The sequence below is a fragment of the Microtus oregoni genome, unplaced genomic scaffold, assembly GCF_018167655.1.
Source record: "Microtus oregoni isolate MIOR12 unplaced genomic scaffold, Mior012 000141F_ref0000236, whole genome shotgun sequence".
Taxonomy (NCBI): Eukaryota; Metazoa; Chordata; class Mammalia; order Rodentia; family Cricetidae; genus Microtus; species Microtus oregoni.
Window position 1 is genome coordinate 781,877 of NW_024544791.1, and position 23,433 is coordinate 805,309.

Genomic DNA, 23,433 nt, shown 5'->3' on the forward strand with positions numbered 1-23,433 from the left:
AATGTCTAAATTATGGTTCATATTGTTGTCAGGGAAGCCTTTTAATTCACATTAGGAGACTGCAATATTTAAACATGTCAATAACGAGAATGAGATTTCAATATCTGTTATAATTACTAAAATCATATCATTGACCACTTTCTCTCAGCCTGTGCTCTTCTCTGAGTGATTTCTTTTCATAAAGCATGATATTTTAAACACGTACTCATTTATACAATGCTTGCCAAAGGGAAAAAAAGTTTCATTTGTTCTCTGTAAAATCTTTTTTTTTCATACTTTTCATACTTTGCAATCATAAATAAGGTTATAAAATCATAAATTATGTGTTACCGGTGTAGAGGAAATGATTTTTAAACTCTCAATATTAAAGCACTCAGAGGATTTCAAAGGTTCATGTCACAGTGTTCCTGTCCAATTAGTCTTGCTACATCTGACCTTCAACGTATACATTAGATCAGAATAGCAGTAGAATAGAGCACAGATATCTCTAAGCACGGGTGGATCTCTGTCACTTTTGCAGTCTCAAGTCACAGTCATTTGACATTTATCTACCCCAGCATGCCATCACATAGTGGCAATAATGTCATTTATTTGATAATGTGGAATTACAAGTAAAGTTTCCTCAAGCACTTGACATACTATTTTCGCTAAAATTGTGTTTTAAAGCATCAGTGTCGGGGCCCTTTGTTTGCGAACTAACCAAGCAGCACGGAGTTTCGATCTGGGCACCGGATGAAACATCATTGTGAACCTTCATCTGGTGATGGATGGAGATAGAGATAGAGACCCACACTCGAGCACTGGACTGAGCTCCCAAGGTCCCAATGAGGAGCAGAAGAGGGAGAACATGAGCAAAGATGTCGGGACCACGAGGGGTGCACCCAGCAACTGAGACAGTGGAGCTGATCTACTGGGAGCTCACCATGGCCAGCTGGACTGTGACTGAAAAAGCATGGGATAAAACTGGACTCTCTGAACATGGCGAACAATGAGGGCTGATGAGACACCAAGGACAATGGCACGGGGTTTTGATCCTACTTAATGTGCTGGCTTTGTGGGAGCCTAGCCAGTTTGGATGTTCACCTTCCTAGATATGGACGGAGGGGGGAGGACCTAGGACTTACCACAGGGCAGGTAACCCTGACTGCTCTTTGGACTGGAGAGGGAGGGGGAAAGGAGTGGGGGGAGGGGGAGAAGGGCGGGAGGAGGGGGAGAAGGGTGGGAGGAGGGGGAGAAGGGTGGGAGGAGGGGGAGGGAAATGGGAGGCTGGGAGGAGGTGGAAACTTGTTTTCTTTTTTTTTCTGTCTCCTTTTCTCAATAAAAAAAATAAAAAATAAAAAATAAATAAATAAATAAAAGAAAAGCATCAGTTTCCTCATCAGACCATTACCTTCATCTTTCCAACCCTCACTACAGCTCCAGCTATCAACATCTCTATTACTTCTAAAGGACATTCATCACTGTAGTGGTTTGAATATGGGATGCCCCCCCTTAGGATTACAGATTTGAACACTAAGTCTCTGACTGGTAGCTCCACTTGAGAAAGCTGTGTAACCATTAGGTGGTAGAGCCTTCTTGGAGGAAACCAGTTACTTGGGTCAGGACTTGACGCTTTGTATCCTAACCCCATTTTCAGTTCTCTCTCTACTTTCTGAATGTAGATGCAGTGTGACTAGCCAGTCTCCTAATCCTGCCACCATGTACATTCTTGGTCTCTTGCTGTTTCTAATCCATCACAGTGAACTGTATCCTCTGAAACTGTAAGTCATAAGCCCTTACTTCTTCAAGTTGCTTTTATCGGGTATTTTATCCTGCTAACAGAAATGGCACTAAGATAATCATCTCGCTCCAGAAATGCTAAGGCCATCTTCAAAAGCTAAGAACAACATGAGAATGTTTAACTGTTCTCATGATTTAACAACAAGAAGGTTCATAATTTATGTATGTATTTGTGGTGCTATTTTTAAAAATGCAAATACGTTTCATATAAGCTATAAAACACCACAGATAGTCTCATTTAATAGTTCTTATTTAAGACTTGCATTTAGCTCATTGTAGAGCCTTGATCCAAATTGTTTGCTTTAGGGCTAGTGACATGGCTCAGTAGGCACTTGTTACCAAGAATTGTGGCCTGAATTCAAGCCCTGGGAAACCACAAGATGGAAAGATAAAGAAAACTCCTGCAACTTGAAATGGTTTCTACACACAGACTACACTCCCCCGACACACACAGTCACACAAACATACACATTAAATTAATGCGATGTCTTTAAAATGTATTCTCAAAGCTCAGTTTGCTTACTACCGTATTTATGCTACTGAATACTACTAACTACACTGACTTTTTATAATCAGGTATATTCTTAAGTTTGGTCTCAAATCATCTTAATTATTTTAGTGTGAATGCAATTGTATAGTCATTTTTTCAAAGACCATGCAACATAATTTTCACGACTATTTTATTAATGATGAAAGGCATGGGTTTCCTCAACAGAAAAAAATGTAATAATTTTTTAAAAATTATATTTTATTTGTGTTTTCAAACTTATGGTGTCTTAAATCATTGTTGAATGAAAAGTTCTTTATTTGGCAATTTGTTTCCTTCTTCCTTGGTCCAAGGAAAAACTAAAGAGAGACCTGCTTTAGTATAGGCTTCTTTTTTGTTTATCACGTTTTCCCTCCCTGAACCCCCATCTTCTACCCCCCTTCTCTGTTCACATTCCACATTAACTTCCACATTCAGAGCACACCTTTTCCTTTGAGACCTTTACTTTGTACTCTTGGCCTCGGTGAACCTACTTATTCTTGCCAGCTATTTTTGGCTGTGGAGTCTCGCTCTAGCAATTAACTATGGGTGATTTCCTGCATCTCCGGTGTTCCTGTTAATGGTTTCTTGCTTTTACTTCTTGATCTTTTCTTTCTTCTTTATTTTTTTTTATCTTCCAGTATATAGGAAGCACTTCCTTTGAGACTGAAAACGGCATCACTGTGTCTCTTAGTTTGTCTTTCCAGATATGTCTGGGTCTATGTATTGCACACATTTAAAAAAAAAATCAATGCAACTGTTTCCCACCTCTCTGATAGCACCTAGAGACACATGGTGAAAACGCAAACACAAACAAAAAATAAATAACAACAGCAAAAATTTCTTTGTTGATCTCATTTGGAATGATAACCTCTATTACATCACAGACATATTCTTTGTCTCATCTTTTGCTATTTATTCCTGTCAAATAAATACATTATATCTTTGGAAGGCAAGCTTTACAATGCAATGCATCAAGCCTACTTCCTTAACTTCAACAAAATGTAATTTAAAAGCATGTTTAGATACTCAAGTATAGATTTTAAAAGTGCTTCAAAACTACACTAAGTGTTCGCACGAATTTTGTTTTCTTATGTAATAAACCCAGCTTACAAATTCGAGGTCAGAGGCCAGAAACACATTTCATGTTTTATAAGAATGAAATATACTGACGTTTTAAATTCTCCCGGGGCACATGATCAGCACCTATTTTCAGCTCTCAGCTCCTCACACTTCGTTGTTTAAAAATAGATCAGTTCTGAACTTTGGAGACTGGCTTAGAAGGGCATTAACCCCTTTTTAGACTGTTAGGTTTGCCATTCTGCTCCAATGGAATCAGTGTAAGACCAGCCATGCTAAAAATAGACCTTATTCTTTATACGCATTCCAACAAGCATTCAGAAGCAAGGGGGTAGCGTTCATTGAATACTTCTAACTAGATTTTATTTTTAAATATATGCCTAGCATTTACTAAAGCACATGTCAGTCTTATGATCTTAATATTTCAATGTCAAGTTTTGATGCTTGGGGCATTGTCTCCAGAGAGCTGTCTGCTGAAATGAAGGGAGAGCTATTATCAGATTCTTTGAATAACTTCCAAAGGAAATGGGGCATACAATGAGGCTTAGTTCCGTGTCTCCTGCATATTGTCCGAATACTTTGAATCATCCTCCCAGTACTTTACATGGAGTTTGTTAACCTTGATTTTTTTTCAAATATGTCTTTCACTGAACTATATAAAAGGCATTAAGGCTACAATGATGGGCTATTCTTTACTGAATTATGTGACTATTTGATCCTTTTATTTTAAGAACACATGTGCTATGTACTGGTCACTTTTCCTGATATATTACGTATTTTACCCTCTTAGTTTCAACAGCACACTATGAGGTAATTAATATTATCAACTTTTACATTTTAAAATGAGGAAAAGAATGACAAATCAATTAAGAAATAGCTTGAAACCACCCATTAAGTTAGTGCTGATTAGTTGTGTGATATTACACTGTCGATCGTGGTCCTAGTCTGCCTTTCAGAAGCTTGTGTCATTCACTATTACTTACAGAAAGGGAAGGGCACATATGCTTTCAAATGTCACCAAAGAATTAGGACTAACTGAAACAAAGAAATCTGGTACACGTATGGACATCTGGGATGGTGTGGGGTGCCTAAGGGTCACAGAAGACCAAGTCAAAAAGCATATAATTTTAACTAGACACAGGCACAAAGCACCCAGCTTATAAGCAGGAGAAAGGGTAAATACATCACGATATTACTTTCCTGATTTGAGATAGTAATTTTCTGGGTATCATCTTAAAGAATTTTCCTTAGAAAATTGCGCTTGTTCCTTTATTTTGAAACATACTATGTTAGCTCACAGTGAAATGAAGGGAGCTTTTAAGATAAATTTGTAACCACTTCATTTCCTAAAACAGGGAAGATTTTAGTAGAGCTCCTTGTTCAGGTTCTGAGGCTTAACCAATGCTGAACTGGCAAGAACCTCTTCCTCTATGAATCTCCACATCCTGAATGTGTCACTACCCGCATTTGGATGAGTGATGCAGCAGCAATTGCGCGAAGATTCATTGAGTATTCTCTGTACAGCTTTGCATGGTGATTACAGCAGTTCATTTGGGCAGCTATGGACAGAAGCATTACAGACTTCCTGGCTCAAAAACAGGATACATTTATTTACAAAGCTCTGACGTGTGGAAAGTCTAAGATTAAAGTCCTAGCAGTTTGTGTTTGGTTGCGGTACTCTTGCTGAAACACAGACTTCTTTTAAGCATGTGCCTATATGACAGAAAGAACAAGAAGTGTATTGGACTTCTTTAATAAGGATAGTGATCACATTCACAAACATGATGCTGTTCTGGTAGAACCAACACTCAAATGATCAGCTGCCATCATCTGAATTTGGTATAGGAGTGATATAATATCTATCATATATTCCATGAAAGCTACTGGGTTACAGTGAGCAGAAAGAATACTCAAATACTTTCCATAATTTGTCCCACTGACAGTCACTCCCTACCCCTATTCCTTAACTCCTTGTTAAACAACTAACCCCATAGCACATAGAAAGTTACCTTATAAAATGGATGCATATGAAGCAGAACTACTTGGCACACACTGCACATGTTACAAATGAATACAAAGACAACAGTATATTTGTGCAAACAGTAAGGAAAAGTATATTGGCCAGAGTCAAATGAAAAAATGACACTAAGCTGCAAGAATGAAGCTCGCCGTGCCAAGAACTGCTGTTCTCATTCCTCCAATCACCACTGTTTTATAGACAAAAATCTCCAGCTACACTGATAACCAATGATTCTCTGAGATGAGCTGACAAATGTGTGATCTATAGTTATCTACCCTTAACTTATCTATCTGATAATTAGTTAATATATGTAGGACTGGGAATGGCACGGAGATCAAGAAAGACAAGACCCTTTTTCTAAAGCCATTGTGTGACAGAACAGACAACACACAAGTAAGCGTTAAGCGAAAGCGAGGCACACGATGTGCAAGCAGCGTAAGTGATGGAGAATAATTACCCAGGAGCTAACCTGAATGAATTGCTCAGGGAAGGAGTCTTTGATACATTAACACTGTAATATTGAGACTTGAACAATATGCAGAGCCAATTATTTGTTTCAGCAAGTAGTCTCTAACATATAGCAAAGATAAGTCACCTAATCTCTGCTATGATTGAACGCGTTTGGACATTTTTTTAGGCTCCAATTTTATTTCAGTAATGACTGATGCTATTGTTCTACTTTGATTTCTGCAGCTGTGATAAGATACTCTGACCACAAGTGACATGGAGACGAAAGAGTGTCTTTGATTTCTACTTTCAAGTCACAGTCCACCGTTCAGGGAAGTCAAGCAGGAACCTGAAGAAGAAATTCTGCTTGTTGGCTCACTCCCAGGCTCTTGCTACGGAGTACTCACAAAGGGATGTGACTGACCACAGTGGACAGGGACAACTTTTATCATTTGACAATTAAGGCAATTTCCAATAGTCATGCCTAAGGGCTTATCTGATCTAGATAATTCTTCAATGGAAGTTTCTCTCTCAGATGACCCTAATCTGTCAAATTGACATGTCAAGCTAACTAGGACAGTTATTGTTTTTCCACATTACTTCTCTTCCACTTATCCTTCTAACACTCATTACAAGAGATTTATGTATTATCCTAATGTCAGAGAAACAAAACATTTTCATTTTATATTGAAAACAAATGTTTCTATTTCTAGGAGCCCTAACTTTATTCAGTGGCCATGATTCTGAATCTGGTTCGCACTCATGATCATGATAAAGATCATTCATTCAGTAAACATACCAAAAACTCATGTTTTTGGTAATACTCATAATTAGAGATACAAGTATTATTATGTAGTTATGACACAGATTCTATTCTCAAAAAGCTTTCAGTAATGAAAGAGACAAGAAAATCACAAATAGTAATCTCTATACAGAGACAAAGTTGGCTGGTAAAATTTATGGAGAATGGAATGTCTGATAAGAGTGACCAAATGAAGTAAAACTAAGATGAATAGAAAAGATTGAGGAGTAAACAGCATGAAAACAAAAGGAAGAGGTAATTTGAAATTTTAAAGTGGAAATCATCGATAATTTCTTAAAGGTGAAAAATCGGCATAAATATACAAAGATGAAAATGGTCTATAAAACAGTGGTTTTCAATCTATGGGTCACAACCCCTCTGGGGGTACCATTCCAGAAAGCCTACATATCACATATTTACTTATAATTTACAACAATAGCAAAATTGCAGCTATGAAGGAGCAATGAAATAATTTTATTGTTGGGGGTCACCGCAGCTCAAGGAACTGCGTTTAAGTGTCATGGTGTTAGGATGGTTGAGAAACACTGCCGTAGTCTCCTTGACATGTTAAGAAGGCTGTACTTCCTTCTGGGGATGCAATTCATGTTCAAGTTCTAAGAAAAGTGTGACACCATCCATCCAGTGTCACATCAACATGTAATCAACACGGCAGTTGATTGCAAGCTATGTTTAAGCTGTCAATGAAAAGTCAAAGAGAAAGCTGTTACTGCACTTCTCCAGACCCTTGAAAACCTAAACCGACTCAATTGTATTGAAATTTGGATATGAAAAAAAGTCAAAGGAGAGTTTTCCAGCAAACAATGAAAACTGACAGTTTAAGAAACAAAATAAATAAAGTGCTTTTCTTAAAAGGTAAAAATACAAAATTTGTTTCAGATATATTCTAAAGAATTATACATTCTAAATCTATTAAAATGTGGGAAAAACAAGTTATAACAATATGATAGCTGATATTTTTATTTTTAGATCCCTTTCACACATTTTATAGCTTTTCACAATACAAATAAATTTTAGAGGATGTAACAACTGCAGTGTCGAGATGGCTTTAAAAGAGAAAAGTAGAAATGAAAATATTCATGTTGTATAATTTTTGTTAAATGTGTAAAAAATTTTAAGAAAGGAAAAAAACTAAAATATGGACCACAGCATCCTTCTGGTCAAAGAAATTTCAAGGCAAAGGTGGATAAAAAGTGCAAAGCAATAGGAACGTAATTCACAATGATTACTAAGTGCTCTTGGGTTCATGAGAAAGAAGTACTAGACTTAGCCTTATATGAAAGACGGAAGCGATAAAGTATTGCTTGTACTAGACTGTCAAAAGGTAAAAGTCATTTCTCTGTAGAGTAAGGCATTATTATAATTGTTGTTGCAAGACAGCAAGTTGTCCACCTCTGTTGCAGATCATTTTGTAAGATGAAAGCAGAAATGAAAACGGTCAAGGTAGCTGGCATTGGAGTACAGAAAGATTGAATTCATGACCTAACAACCAATTTTTTTTTCTGGGCAGAGAAATGAGAGTCCATGTACATAAAAAAATTAGTCAGTCTGTGACTCAAGCCTAGAGGAAACTAAAAAGTGAAAACTTCAGGTGGTGGCAGTGGAGAAGAGAGTGAGGCATGCATACTAGATGTATTAGGAATGTAAATCAGAGATAGGATGTGCAGAGCACACGTTGAAATGAAGAAGATCTAAAATAAGAACTTAAATTTTACATTCAAAGTGACCTGAAAGAATAACTAAAAATTTCAGAAAGATTTCAAGAGTTGAGTGTTTTACTCAGAAAGATAATGACTTCATTACATAACTTGCAGGGTGCCAGGGGAGATCATAAAGCTTTTAAGAAAATGAAATTTACGAAAAGAATTTGAACTAAAATGCCTAGGCTAAAAATGTGTGATAAAATAAATGAAAGAAAACAAGTTCAGAGGCAGGGAATGAAACCCCAAAGCTTCAGTTAAAGAGGCCCAGCAGGGAAGTCGGGGTTTATGTCTTGTTAGCAATGTAACAAAGCACTCTCAACAAGGCAGAGACGGAGAATTCATTATCAGTAGGGCTTTGATAACTTTCAAGTACTACATGTTGTGGTAAAAACTTGGTGATCCAAACACAGTATAACCATTATGCAAAAAATTTATAAGAGTTTTGGTAATAAAAGAAGTCGTGAGCAAAGCACTGTTAGATGAAGGAATCAAGAGCATCCACTTTGGTTTAGGAGTGAAGTGACAGGTAGCAGAGGGGAGGGATTGGGGAAATGATGAGAAGAGGGTGCACAGTAAAGACTGCCTTTTGATATTCAACATATCTTAATGAGACACCAAGAGTTGATTTACTGGAAGCAAGCTAGTATCTCCTGATTAAGGTGCCAAGGATGAGCAAAGAAAATGCAAGGAAAAAATGTGACGATAAACTGTAAAAAATTATAACCTAAATAACTGAACAGGTCTGGTCAGCAAAAAAACATGGAATATTGGGAATATAGGGACAATGACTGGAAAATGTACTTTTGAGAGCCGAGAATACATTAAATGGAGTAAGAGCCAGAAAGGAATGGTTCTCTGGCATTTCTTTTTAAGTAATTGGAAGTCTCTTAGGGAAGAAACTAAAAGATGAATAAAGGCAACAACTGATGTATTCGCATGTAGTTTTGATTATGCTTTTGAATAAGTTACAACCGAGACCAAAAGACTCCCTAGAAAGGATAGAAATAAATGATAATAATATATCACACAGATCAAGAACAGTAATTCTTACCTCTCTCAGAGGATCATTAAGTTCACTGAGAATATTTTCCTCATCAAAGATCTTGCCTTGGTATCGGTGTTCATAGTAGTCATGTATCTTCTGACGCATGTCAGCTGGTAACTTATGGAATGACATGTATTGTTCCACTTGCTTATACTATAAACAAAGGAAAAAATAGAAAATACTGTTAGGCATCTTAGAAATCAACTTATATGTTGCTGCACTGTATTCAATATCACTGGAATACTCTGTAGCAAACAGAAGAGTTCTTTGTAGAAGCAGAAACTAGAGCACCAAGGTCTAATGTGCTTATGGGTGTCATACTGCATAAAGCACATTATATCTTGAAAAGAATGAGATGCAGAAAAAAGGCAGGAGAGGAGCTCGGGAGAATTCAGAACTATAGATCTGAAACAGAAATGATGTGACCAGAATAAAAAGTGGTAGGATGGGTTCTATGCTTTACTAGTTGAGTTCTGCAAGAAGCCAAGATTCTCTCGACTCTTCATTTGAAAAGGGAATTCATAATTTTTCCTAGCACAAAGGGTTTGCACCTTAAAGCTCCGACTAAGATCTGAACCTTGTTAAAACTTGAATCTAGAGGCAAAGAACTTGACAGCTCTTTGAAGGCCATAGTGACAAAGACAACAGCCTGAGGAAAAAATCAGGAGACTAGTTCTATAGAATTTTTATAAGCAGAGTTTAACTGAAAATTTAATTTCATTTAGTTAATTAATTTTTATTTTTTAAAATAAAATCTAGGTAGGGTGTGGCTTTGGGAAAGCCTGATGATTGATGTAATCCCAGTAATGTCCTCACTGGAGTGTCTTTTACGTTTGCAGAAGCACATACAAAATCTTGGTAAGATAACTACTCAACTCATCCAACGGGCACATAGGAACACAGATATTTGTCCGAGAAACAGTTGGAATAGAAGAATTACAGGTATCAAAACCTTATCTTTAAAGATAGTTACTCTCTGGGTCATATATACATTAAACTTCAGGAGGTATTCTTTAGGTATTCCTAACACAATATTCAAAAATTACTACACTCTGAGAATTATATCTATGTATCTATATTTTCCTATCTTTCTATTTCTATATCTATCTATATTTATCTATCTATCTGTACTCTATCAATCTATCTGTCATCCATCTATATCAATCCATATTTATATCTCCCTCTATCTCTATCTGTTAACTATATCTATCTGTCTGTGTGTGCCTGTGTACTTATCTATTTTCAACTCTATCTCTCTATCTCTATCTCTCTATCTCTATCTCCACCTCTGTCTATTGAGACAGGGTCGAGGCTTTTCTGACTGGATCTGACCAGCCTTCTTTTGAACTCACATCTGTCCCTCAAGTGCTCAGATAAATGGCAGGTTCCAGCATATTTGGTGCCAAAGCACTGAACTAATTTTATTATAATGCTGATGGAATCAATATATAATAAAAATTTAGCTTTTAGATAGATAATTCTAATGAAATGATTCTTACATTGAATAAAACACAAATGATATATTTTCTCTCTATTCTGTTAATGGAGTCCTGGTCTATGTCTTTTTAGTTCATGTACATAGTTATGGAGCCAGCAACTGGTGAGGGATTGAGAAAGTTAAGCATCAGTCACCACAGTTTTTCAAGACTTTCCTATATATAAAAGAAAGTCCTTTTATATTTTATCCAGAAATTAATTTTTAAAAACTACTACCCTGAACTGAAACACCACTTTGTCACATTTTTTTGTATTAAATAAATATAGTATTCTTCATTTAAAAAAAAGAAGCCTGTTTGAAATGTTTGAGGCCTAGAGACTTGAATGCCTGCCTCCAGCCTTCTGAAGCAACATGACATAAGGTTTTGATCTCATGTGTCGGTTCTTCACTGCCGTTGTGTATCACTGAGCAATAGCTGAGGAAAAAGGTGGCTACATTTCAATGGAGAATTCAAACGTTTATATGCTCTGGTGTTGTAGAGTGTGATTTAAAGGGGTGTTGCATTTGTTTATGGCCTGGAACATTTGTTTAAATGATGCAAAGATGTGTCACATTCTTTCATAGTGCATTTTTTTTTAACTCTGTGAAGCTGTGATTCTCTGCCTGTCTAAAACACCTGATGGTCTAATAAAGGGCTAAACAACCAATAGTGAGGCAGGAGAAAGGATAAGTGGGGCTGATAGGCAGAGAGAATAAACAGGAGGAAAATCTGGGAGGAGGGAAGAAGAAGGAGCAAGATAGAACAAAGAGAGGAGGACAAGAGGAGCTGGTCACCTAGCTACACAGCAAACCACAGAGAAAGAAGTAAAGAAAGGTTACAGAAATAGAGAAAGATGTAAGCCCAGAGGCAAAAGCTAGTTGGGATAATTTAGGTTAAGAAAAGCTGGCTAGTAATAAGCCAAGCTAAGATCGGGCATTAAAAAAAAAAAAAAAAGAATAAGACTCTGTTTGTGATTTATTTGGGTGTCAGATTTCCAAAGAGCAAAAGAGTAAAAGAGTGGGAAATAAAAAAAAAAAGCCTGGTAGCTTCCTTCAGAGATATGGATTTATTCCACATCATCCTCCACACCGCTGAGCCACAGTAATAATCTCAGTGACTTCTCTATCAGACACTTATGCAAGATTATTTAGGTAGGTAGTTATATTAGAATCTGTCTTTATTTCTGGAAAAAAATGTCTTGGTTGAATATAGTTATATTTCTTCTCAAAAGTCAGTTTTGTATGCACTTCAGATTATTAACTTAAGCTGGTATTCAGTTGAATGATTACTTATTATTTTATTAATCCAACATTATACAGATACTCATTGTAGCTCACTCATACTGAGTTAAGTTTGATTTTTTAGTGCATATTGCTTATTTTAATACTATGCTTTGCCTAGAAATTATTTATCTAACAATTGTGAAGTGATTTATCTGGAAAACAGACTGTTCACGTTCTCTCTCTCTCTCTCTCTCTCTCTCTCAGACACACACACACACAAACACACACACACACCACACACAAACACAAACACACACTACACACACACACATGCATGCAGGTGCATGTTTATCTACCTATCTCCCTTAAGGTTGGAATTATATCACATGCCTGTATTATTATACCAGAGCTAGGAATTCAAACTTGGGTCTTTACACTTGTAGGGTAGAAGCTATTACCCAATGATCTGTCTCCACTGTACTGTATTACTAGCTAAAACATCATCAAACACCACTAGCAATTAGAAAAATATTAGAAATATGTATTTGTAGCCTCTACCCAGATCTTCTAAAGCAGAAGTTTACATTTAGGACACAGCAGTTTGAAGTTTAACAAACACTAAATTTCCAAGTCCCTTCTCTATGTCAAGTACTAGGTTATCTTAGGACACGAAGAAGCATATCTGAGTGCGAGCAAGGAAAAAATAAATTCAGTCTTTGGAAAGCTAAGTTTAAGTGGCTGATGGCACATGGCCATGCTTATATGTAGGTCAGGCACTCAGAGAAGGAAATACACACGTCATTGGTGACTAAGGGACCAAGGGATGATGTGTCAACTGAGGAGAAAGCTGGCAAAGAGCAGAAGTGGCATTTTAAAAGCAGCTGAGATAGGGAAGTGGTTCAAGTTAAAGATATGGATAATAACTGTATAACTTTGAGAGGATTTAAAAAAAAAACCCACAAGTAACAGAATCCAGAGTTCAAGGGACGGCAGTCAATAATTAGATAGTAGAAGAAAAGTAGTGGAAGGCAGTAGACATGAGTTTAGAAATAATGCAACCATCTTTGATAGAATATAACACTTAAAAGAACTGAAAGATCACTCTGCTTGTTTCCCCCACACATTACAAGGTTTGTCAAAATACATGGAAGTATCACTGGCATGTTGGGTGGCCAACAAAAATCACTCGTTGAAGAAGACCGGTAGTGGTATCTGAGGCATGAAATCAACTGAATGTACAAAGCTTTACATAGGTTCACAAATTTCAAAAATAAAAGACTATCGATGTTTGTGTTAGTTGTAGCAATATATCATTTTTGAAACTTACTCAGTGTCAGATAGCAAGAGCACTTATTATTAACCGTGGTAGCCCATCCTCAATCCCAAAAGTCTTCTGTGTTTAGAACTGTTTTACACCTACCATTTATCAATGTTTGCTTCTATTTCTCATATGAATTAAATCAGGCATTATTTATAGATTTATTGCCAGAAATTGTTTTTTTCGATCTTCTACATCTGAAATCTCCTGTTATACTCTATAATTACAACAACAGTGTTTAATTCTTCCATTGATCTCCTCTGTAAAATTCCTTATCAATCTACTTTTATTTACTCCTTCAAGAGGATAGATCAAAAGTTACAAACTTTCTCCTTCATTTCCACTTCCTAACTCATTGCTTCTGAAAAGTGATTATAATTTTACACTCAGAATTGAAAATCAAAACCCATAGGGGTTCCTTTGTTTTAAACAAAGTAAACATTGACCACAATGATGTTGATATTTTTAAGGCGTGTTGTATTTGCATGACTACTTGTAACTTTGATCTCACTTCCCCTCCCCCAAATCTCTATATCCAGATATGTAGTAATAAGAGCGGCGGCGGGGCTGCGTCCCCAACACCCCAGCCGCCTGCCCGGCTAGCTTATGTCCCGAAATAATTACACGGACACTGTATTCTTTTAATCACTGCTTGGCCCATTCTCTTCTAGGCGAATTCTCACATATTAATTTAGCCCATATCTAATCATCTGTGTGTAGCACCCCCAGGTGCGCTTACCGGGGAGACTCTAGCCTAGTCCATCCTGGGTCGGAGCTTCATCCCGGGACCAAGACATAGCGTCTCTCTCAGGCGTCTACTCCTGAGAGGAGATCTTTCGAGTCTGAGCTCACTTCCTCTTCCTCCCAGCGTTCTGTTCTGTTTACTCCTCCCACCTATCCTCTAACCAATAAAATGGGCCAGGGCAGTGCCTTTATTAGCCAATGACCTTCCTCCATCACAGATAGTCAGCCACTGTAGTTTCTTTAGATTTCGCATCAGTTGCAGCCTACAATACCTATACTGGCTTCACTGAACAAACCTTGCCAGAAACTCATAAGAAAGGGTATGTGGGATATAAGTGTCATGAATCTATGGAAATTATTAAGTTTGCAATTATCTCACCAACATATCTTAGCTATAAACAGGAATGGGCTGTATTAATAATGCATGCATATTTTTCCCATTCCTCTCTTGTTACCCCTTCCCACTCCTCCTGTTCCCTTCCATATACATAGAGTCCTCCCTTTTACTTCCACGCTCTTTCTCTTTTAACTAGCTTCTAAATGATATCAAATGTGATACTTGGGTTTTTTTTTTAAAGAGTCACTATTTCAGTTAATATGATTATGTTCAGTTCAATCCATTTTCTTGCAAATGGTATAATTTCAATCTTCTTTAAAGATGAGTAAAACCCCACTGTGAATATATCACATTTTATTTGACCATTCATGTATTGAAGACCATCTGGACTGTTTCTTAGCTTAACTATTGGGAATAGTGTCAAGATATATGTGGAAATGCAAGTTATTCTATCCGAAACTGCCTATGGCGCATAGGGGTATACACCAAGAAGTCCATATCTGGAACATAGGCAAGCTCAATTTGTGCGGGAGGGTGTTTACATGTGCATGCAACTATGCATAGCCATGTGCACCAATAAATGTGAAAATCAACAGCCACTTTTGGATATCTTTCTCAATAGCTCTCAATTTTTTGTTTTTCAGACAAAGTCTTTTACTCCCTGACCTGATTTGGCTAGAGTAGTTGACCAACAAGCCAAGAGGTGGATCCTCCAGTTCTGCCAAGTACTTCCCCAATCTTAACAATCTCCTCAGATTGTAGAAGCTCTACTTATAACTTTTTTGAGGAACCTACAAGCTATTTCATATCTCAGTATTGACTGGTGATATATTTATGACATCCTAAATTAAATAACTTAAGTTGGATGCCGAGCCTCTGAATTTAGCCATTTATGCTACCCTTGACTTATCATTTATTTAGCATATTACTTTTATGTGTTTGTTTTTGACCATCCTGTTTTTCCTTCTGTTTCCTTTATATCCTCTTGATTGTCCCATACATTCTAAATTGTTCCCTAATATTTCTAGAAACAATTTTTAATCTTAACATATATCTTCCTTTATATTAACCTAAACTATTCTAATATATGGAATTTAAAAATGATTCTAAGGCATCACTAAATTCCTGGTATTTGGATATTTATGAAAATGTAGAATTTACATCTAGGTTTAGCCTCAGGGAGTTTTTATTGATCTTGTCTTTTACATGCAATTCTGAATGCAAGACAAATACAGAACAAGCTGTGATGATTTGAAAGTGGGTGGCACTGGGAAGTGAAAATGTCAACGTTAATGTGTAACCCTGTTCCTGCATGCTCAAATCATAAAATAGAACTAAAATGATCACTTCAGGAAATAAGGGGCATGGTAAATATAAGACATTCAGCATTACAAGAAAAAATTACATTTTTCCTGTTTTCAGATGATTTTCAAAGATATGCTTTTTTAAAAAAGTCCTGGTGATGCTTAGAATTGAACCCAGGGCCTTAAAAAAGTTGTTTTTACACGCAGACTATTACATCCTTATAACACACCAAGGTTTTGAATTGCATATTTCTTCATTTCAGTTCTTAGGATATCAAAAAATCATGTTGTATTGCTCATATCAAAGGTTTGATGACTATCTACATCTTCCTTATCACCATTTTAGTTAAATTCACTTATTGTTCCATGAAACTCATGGCTAACTTTCTAACCACAAGCACATTGTCAATGCAATGATGCCTAATTTATAATAATATGTTCTATAATAATATATTATAATATATATTATAATAATAATATCTGCTATAGTCATTGATTAGTGTCTAACACAATTGTCATCAGATAGGTTTTATCCAGCAACTGATGAAAACAGATGTAGACCAACAATCACACATCTGTGTGTTAACTGTTGCGTAATGGTGAAGTAAAAAAATGAAAGCCAACAGCTACTGACCTTATTCTTAAAAGATTTCTAGATGATTTCAATATTTTGCTTAGCTTGAGAAAAAGAATAACATGTCCAGAAATCTGGCTTATGAGAAAAAATGGGACAGACAAGGAAAAAATATCAAATCCCACCTTGGACCAGAAAATAATTAAACTACATGTCTAATCTAGTAGTCACGCAGGAGTCAGGACTGTGGCTGGGAGACACATTGGAATATGCAACAGGCAAGGAACTATAGTCCATATGCACAAAAGATTTAGCATTCATAGTATTAAGAAATTCAAAGTGCATTTGTGCTTTGTGAAGTTGCAGCCTTCACAAAATTGTAGAAGTGAAAGTGGCCAGCCATAGATCAAGAAAAATACTGCAAGGCATGATAAAAGGTGAAAGATGTAACATATTCTTCACAGAATTAAGATCTTGGGAGAGTTATGTACTTTTTCATTTGCCTATACTTTAATTTTCTGTCTTCTCTCCAACACAGCTGAAACTTTGTCATTCTGCTAATTGTTAGTAATATGAACAAATTGGTCATTTAAAAATGGCCTGGGAATCTTTTTCTACTGGCAAATTTTGAGGAACCAATGTGTATCTAGGGAATTAGAATAACCGTTATCCAAGGCTCCTGTTAAGATGCGAAAGAGGCAGTACATTGTGGCAAATCTTGCTCTTCAGAGAAAGAGATGAGAGATCAAATTTCACATCTGTCCCTTTTTCTTATTCCATGCCTTAATATAGCAACTTGACTCTCCTCATCTTCTGTTCCTTCATCTCATAAATCGGTACGACAAGGTGCAGACATTTCATTGAAGAATAAAATATGATCTGGTATATATTAGTTCTAAATGAATTTCCTGGGTCATGATCACTTGAATTACAAGCAACTTACTTCAGGGGCACAACAAGGATGCATATGAAATGTTCCAAGCTCAACAGACAAGAGAAAATAGTGCTTATAAATACATTATAAGTTTTAAGTAAAAAAAAAAAAATGAAGTTATCACTTTGTGTTCCGTGGATGTCACAGCCAGAGGAGTCTGCAATCCTTCAGGCATTTCTATCAGTTAAGACCTTCTTGTCTGCCATTACTCTCATGGTAGATTAAATGGGGCATATTGAACATAATTCAAAATGTCATAGAAGATTCATCAGCACAGTCGTTGGAAGCAACATTATTTATACATTTATACAAGCTCTAATAGGTGTTTCTGGATTATCCTCAATTTTCAAATGATTTCCTAAAGTTTCAGGTTAATTTCTCATCCCTTATACTCCTAAATATATAGTGTCCTGATTTTCCACTCCTGTCTCTTGCACTTTGCTACAGGCATTTCTTTAGCTCCTTTGTGTCTGTTCTCTTTATGTTCTCGTCTTGATTTTTCCTGTAACTTTCCAATCACTCCGGGACCTGTTTTGCACAGAATCACCTGCAACCTATTCTTTGCAGCCTTGGTAATGGGAGGGCTTGGAAAAATGAATCTCTAGCATAATGGTTGATTCTTGGTAAAGCCAATTAAAATAACATATTTAAAGAGGCAAAAATATGCGAACACTCTTTGTAACTACATGTTGACACCTACTCCCATGACTCAGGGGGAAATTTTAGTTTAATTATTTCTGACTTTGTGATGGAAATATCAGGTGCCTGTGTGCTTGGGTGTTACCAAGTGTACATAATGGCACAGCCAACTATGGTGCGGCTCTAAAATGCTGCATAGTTGGTGGAGATAAAATCACCCAAGAGGGTGGTATAAAAGATATTTGTTTAAGATATAATTCTTGGCACAAGTAATTAATGTCAGTTATATAGAATAAAGATGGTCAGGTTATTCTAAGAAAAGTGTTCTCTTTGTACTATGTCCCTAGCCAGTACTACACATTAATGAATTATGTGCATAAAGATGACCCAGAAGACACTTTAAGTGTCTTTTGGATCATGTCAGTGAGATTAACATATATTTAGTATAAAAGAGACATTGAGAGCTGGAGGGCACCATGGAGATAATTGTTTCCAACCCTCTCATTTCACAGATGAGCAGAAGAAGCCCAGGGTGGAGAATTCATTTCCGCAGGTTTGACATCTAGTTAGTAAAGGTCAGGGAGAAAGCCAGTTCTCTGAATTCTTAATGGGAAGTCCTTTCCTATACCATCATGCCACCCTATTATCTGGTGTTATTGATTACCCTTTGGTATTTCCTAAGATTCTCTTAATATATATATTCTCTTAATATATATATTAATATATATTAATATATATTCTCTTAATATATATAATATTTATATATATTAATATATATTCTCTTAATATATATATTCTCTTAATATATATATATATTCTCTTTATATATATATATATTCTCTTTATATATATATATATATATATATTCTCTTAATACGATAATTTGTTAACCAGGACAATAATGTTGGCACTCCTAGATAAAGAGCCTCCATGGCCAGAAAGAGAAAACTTCTCACTCTGGAGCAGCAGGGTATGCCATCTGAGACTGAGGCTGGATTTGGAGCCAGGCAATATCAGAACATATTCTCCAGCCCTTACTGGGAGAGACACACTTCTCCCAATGTGGGGTAAGAGATAGTTCCCCATGCATCTACTCATGAATCCATCCATACTCAAAAACCTCCATGGTTTTCCTCAGCCTTTTTTAATGGCATCATCGTTTTCGTGTGGCACACTTTACTTCCTGCGGCCACTAATATACACAGAAGAAGCACTCTTTTATTTTCTTAAAGTGCTATGATAAGCTTTGTTTTGTTTTCTTTTCTTTTTCTTATCTTTTCTTTTTTCTTTAATTTTTTGAGACAGGGTCTCTCTGTAGCTTTGGGGCCTGTCCAGGAACTAGCTCTTGGAGACCAGACTGACCTCAGACTCACAGAGATCTGCCTGCTTCTGCCTCCAGAGTATTGGGATTAAAGGCGTATGCCACCACTGCCTGGTGATAAGGATTGTTTTTTGTCTTATATATAGATTAGATGAAATCACAGTAAAGAGATCAAAGAGATTGGCTTGATTAAATTTTGAAAGCTGATACAGATATTAATAAACTATAAACTTTTATAACCAAATTTAATTCAATGTAATTCTACATTTCTTGATTGTCACAAATGCCTCATAAAGTTTTCTGTATTCCATATAAATATATACATAGGATATGTTGTAGCTATTTTAATATAGACATTGAATGCTCCCACAAATGCTATGATTGAAGACTTGCACCAATCAAAAAGTGGTATTGGGTAGTGGGATACCCTGAAGAAGTGGGGCATGGCAGGAGATTTTTAGTCATTTTAGACTTACTCCACAAATGTGTAGTGGGCCACTGGGCTCTCCTCTTTGCTTTCTAGCCAGCACGTCACTGATCGTTACCCTTTTTTCTCTACTACACATGTGGAAGATATGTGCTAACTCTCCACAGGCCTAAAGACAGAGGATCTGAGCGATCATGTCTCAGAACTTCTAACAGCAGAATAGTCATGAACCAAATAACTTTATCTATGGGTATGATAAAGATCTCAGGAATTTGTTGTGGTGATGCAGAGCTGACTAACAGTGGCAATGCATCATATCTTTTATGCATATTTTTATATTGAGGTTTCCTGGCACTAAGAGAGTGAGCTAGCCTGCTGCTTGTATAAAGTAAGATTAGTTTTCTCATTCCATTTGATGCTAGAACACTATTAAATGCTGTTTCCTTTTCCAGGGATCCTGCAGTGTCTGAATGTGCTGTGAGCACAGTTGCTTTTCACAGCTCTCTTGAATCATCCTGAATCACAGCGTTTTCCTCTCCTGGAGTTGTTAGAAAGTCACAAGGTTATTCCAGGGAACAAAGCAACTTTCCTTATTTGACGTCTTAACCTTAACTCCTGTAAGGATCTCACTAATAACAATAATAGTAGTATTTACGGAAGTAAGAGCATTTTCTATTGAAGTGTTTTAATAAAGTATATGTCCTGTAAAATCTGATGCTTTTGAAAATAACAGTGTTTTTCAGAAAATTTCTAGATGTCCTCAAATCTAATAAAACATATAAGGTAAGTCAAACAAGGTCCTCCTGTTGGCAGGTAAAAATAATTCGTTCTTTTGTTGGACTTGGATCAAATAAATTTCAGAGGTTCCATGCTTTTATTGAGAAATGGAGACAGAGCTATCAATGCCATTAGCTCAGTGTCACAGTGTGTCCACTTTCAACTCTAACAACAAAGTCTAGAGAACAAGTGTGCTAATCATATCCTAAAAATGTAACTAATTTAAATCTCATATCAATTTGTTGCTGAGACTATGTTCTGATAACTTTGGTATGTCTTACTGCCACTGCCCCTCCTTTGAAGTAATTATAACTTAACACTAATTCCCTGGAATAATTCAATATTTCAACTTAAAGCATGAGTATATCATTTCAAAACCTCCAATTAGGTTTTAATTCTAGAACACACTTTAAACACCATTCATATCTATTCATTTAAAGCTACATGGGCCATTTACAGAAAATATGAATATAAGAGTGCTGAATATTTTTCCAATATTTTAATATCACCATATACAAGATTCTTCTATTTCTTTATAATCCAAGTAAATTTCCAGGCTCTTTGGTTAGTGAGAAAAGAGAAATTATACTCCTAAGAAGTCCATTAAAACTTGCAGTAGAAGCTACATGGAATTAATTATTTTAACTGTTCTAAAACAGAAAATGCTTTGTGGCCTGAAAAGTAAAATTTAAAATCCAATTATATTCCAAATTCTCCACATTTTAAATTTTGTAAATGAACTCTTTTAGGATTTTGCTTGGGGGAGTTCTAGTTTAAAGTTCTATGAAGTATCAAGTACTCTGAAAGCTCCGTATAAATGTGAATGCTTTCGGTTCAAGAAAATGAAAATGATAGGCTTAATGTCCTTGCTTTATGGCTAGAGTCCACAAATGAGTGAGTACATTCCATATCCATCTTTTTGGGTCTGGGTTATCTCACTCAGGATAGTTTTTTCTATTTCCATCCATTTGTATGCAAAATTTAAAATGTCATTGATTTTTTTTTTACTCCTGAGTAGTACTCTAATGCGTATATATTCCACATTTTCTTTATCCATTCTTCTGTTGAGGGACATCTAGGTTGTTTCCAGGTTCTGGCTATTACAAATAATGCTGCGATGAACATAGTTGAACAAATCATTTGCAGACTCTAGCCATAAACCAAGGACATTAAGCCTATAGTTCATAAGCCTAGAGAAGCCAAATAACAAGGTGAACCCAAAGAAAACTATATATAGATCCTCCTGGAAATTGGAAGCAAACAAGATTGCAGGGCAAAGGTTGGGAACATGGGGGTGGGGGTAGGGGTAGAGGTAAGGTTGGGGGAATGGGAGAGGAGGAGAGGGAAAGGAGAGGGGAAAGACTGGCAAGGGCTTGGGGGTGTGGGAGGGTGGAGATGGAGGAAGGGCGGATATAGGAGCAGGGAAGAAGATATCTACATTAAGGGAGCCATTTTAGGGTTGGCAAGAGACTTGGCTCTAGAGGGATCCCAAGTATCCATGGGGATGTCTCCAGCTAGGTCCTTGGACAGCAGAGGAGAGGGTGCCTGAACTGTCCCTGCCCCACTATAACATGATTATCTCGAATATCACCATAGAATCTTCATCCGGTGATGGATGAAGATAGAGACAGAGACCTTCATCAGAGCAACAGACTGAGCTCCCAAGGTCGAATTGAAGGGTAGAAGGAGGGAGAAGACGAGCAAAGAAGAACCGCAAGGGGTTGGTCCACCAACTGAGGCAGTGTGCCTGTTCTAATGGGAGCTCACCAAATCCAGCTAGACTGGGTCTCAGTGAGCATGTGATCAAACCGGATTCTCTGATTGTGGCTGACAATGGGAGCTAACTGAGAAGCCATGGATAAAGGCACTGGGACTTGTTTTTACGGCATGTTCTGGATTTTTGGGACCCTAGTCTATATGGATGCACAGCTTTCTAGGCCTGGATGTAGAGGGGAGGACCTTGGACTTCCCACAGGGCAGAGTTCCCTGCCCTCTCTCATACAGGGAGGGGGAGGGAGGACGGGAAGTGGCAGAGTTCCAGGGGATTGGGAGGAGGGAAGGAAATGTAAATATTTGAATGGAAAAAATGATTTAAAATTCAAAAAAAAGAAAAAATGAAAATTACATGTGAAGGTCTGGTGGATGGCTATAAAACAATAGATTCCTCAACAATTCCTCTATTATAGCAAATGCAGCCAGGAAGAAGGCAAGGTGAAGTCTCTGGTATGCTATTTTAAGTCGAAATAACACATATATTTAAAATTTTAAAGTAAAAACGTACAGCTGAAACCATTTACATAACATTGGCAAAGCTGAAGTCTTCAAGGTAAGCATTGCTTATTGTCAGCCACACAAACCTTCTAATATTCTCACTTATCTAATACTCCAGATTACATAATGTAGTGATTGACTATGAAGGAATCGGATTTTCCTACTCATCAAGTATTTGACCGTTCTGTTATCAAAATTGTCTGCACCATTGGCAAATATTGGGATAAAAATTTCACCTTGCCAGGTAGGACGCTAGACTGTGCTTTTTGAGATAATATCAAAAGTCATCTGATTCATAAACAACTTCTGAAGATGAACTTGTTGGCCGTTTTTCCAAGCACGCTGGCCTGGAGTATAAGACTATTGAACATCAACATCACTCGCCTTTTTAGTTATGTGGGTGTGGAATATGATTTGATACCTCTTCATCTCACGTATTTTATCTCTAAATTTTGACTTGAGAAGACAAACATGAGAATGTCTAAACAGAAACATTGTCCTTTTTCTTAGAATTGCTGGGATTAAAAAAAAAAAGCAATTTGAAAGCTTTAAGCTTTTCTTAAAACTCTAAAATCTTAAACTTTTAAGCTAAACCACATTTGTGTTAATGTGTTTTGTGCAGCACTAATTATCAGATAGATAACTTAGTATTTAAAATGGAAAGAT

The 23,433-nt window shown here is 36.7% G+C and overlaps 1 protein-coding gene across 1 annotated transcript in view; it reads right to left on the reverse strand.

The window, feature by feature from the left end:
- Window positions 1-23,433, reverse strand: part of Hcn1 (hyperpolarization activated cyclic nucleotide gated potassium channel 1) — a 359,593-nt gene that overhangs the window by 54,045 nt on the left and 282,115 nt on the right. The window contains exon 5 of the mRNA XM_041646700.1: window positions 9,427-9,573. Within this exon, the coding sequence (XP_041502634.1) occupies window positions 9,427-9,573 (147 nt within the window). The remainder of the gene's footprint in view (window positions 1-9,426; window positions 9,574-23,433) is intronic.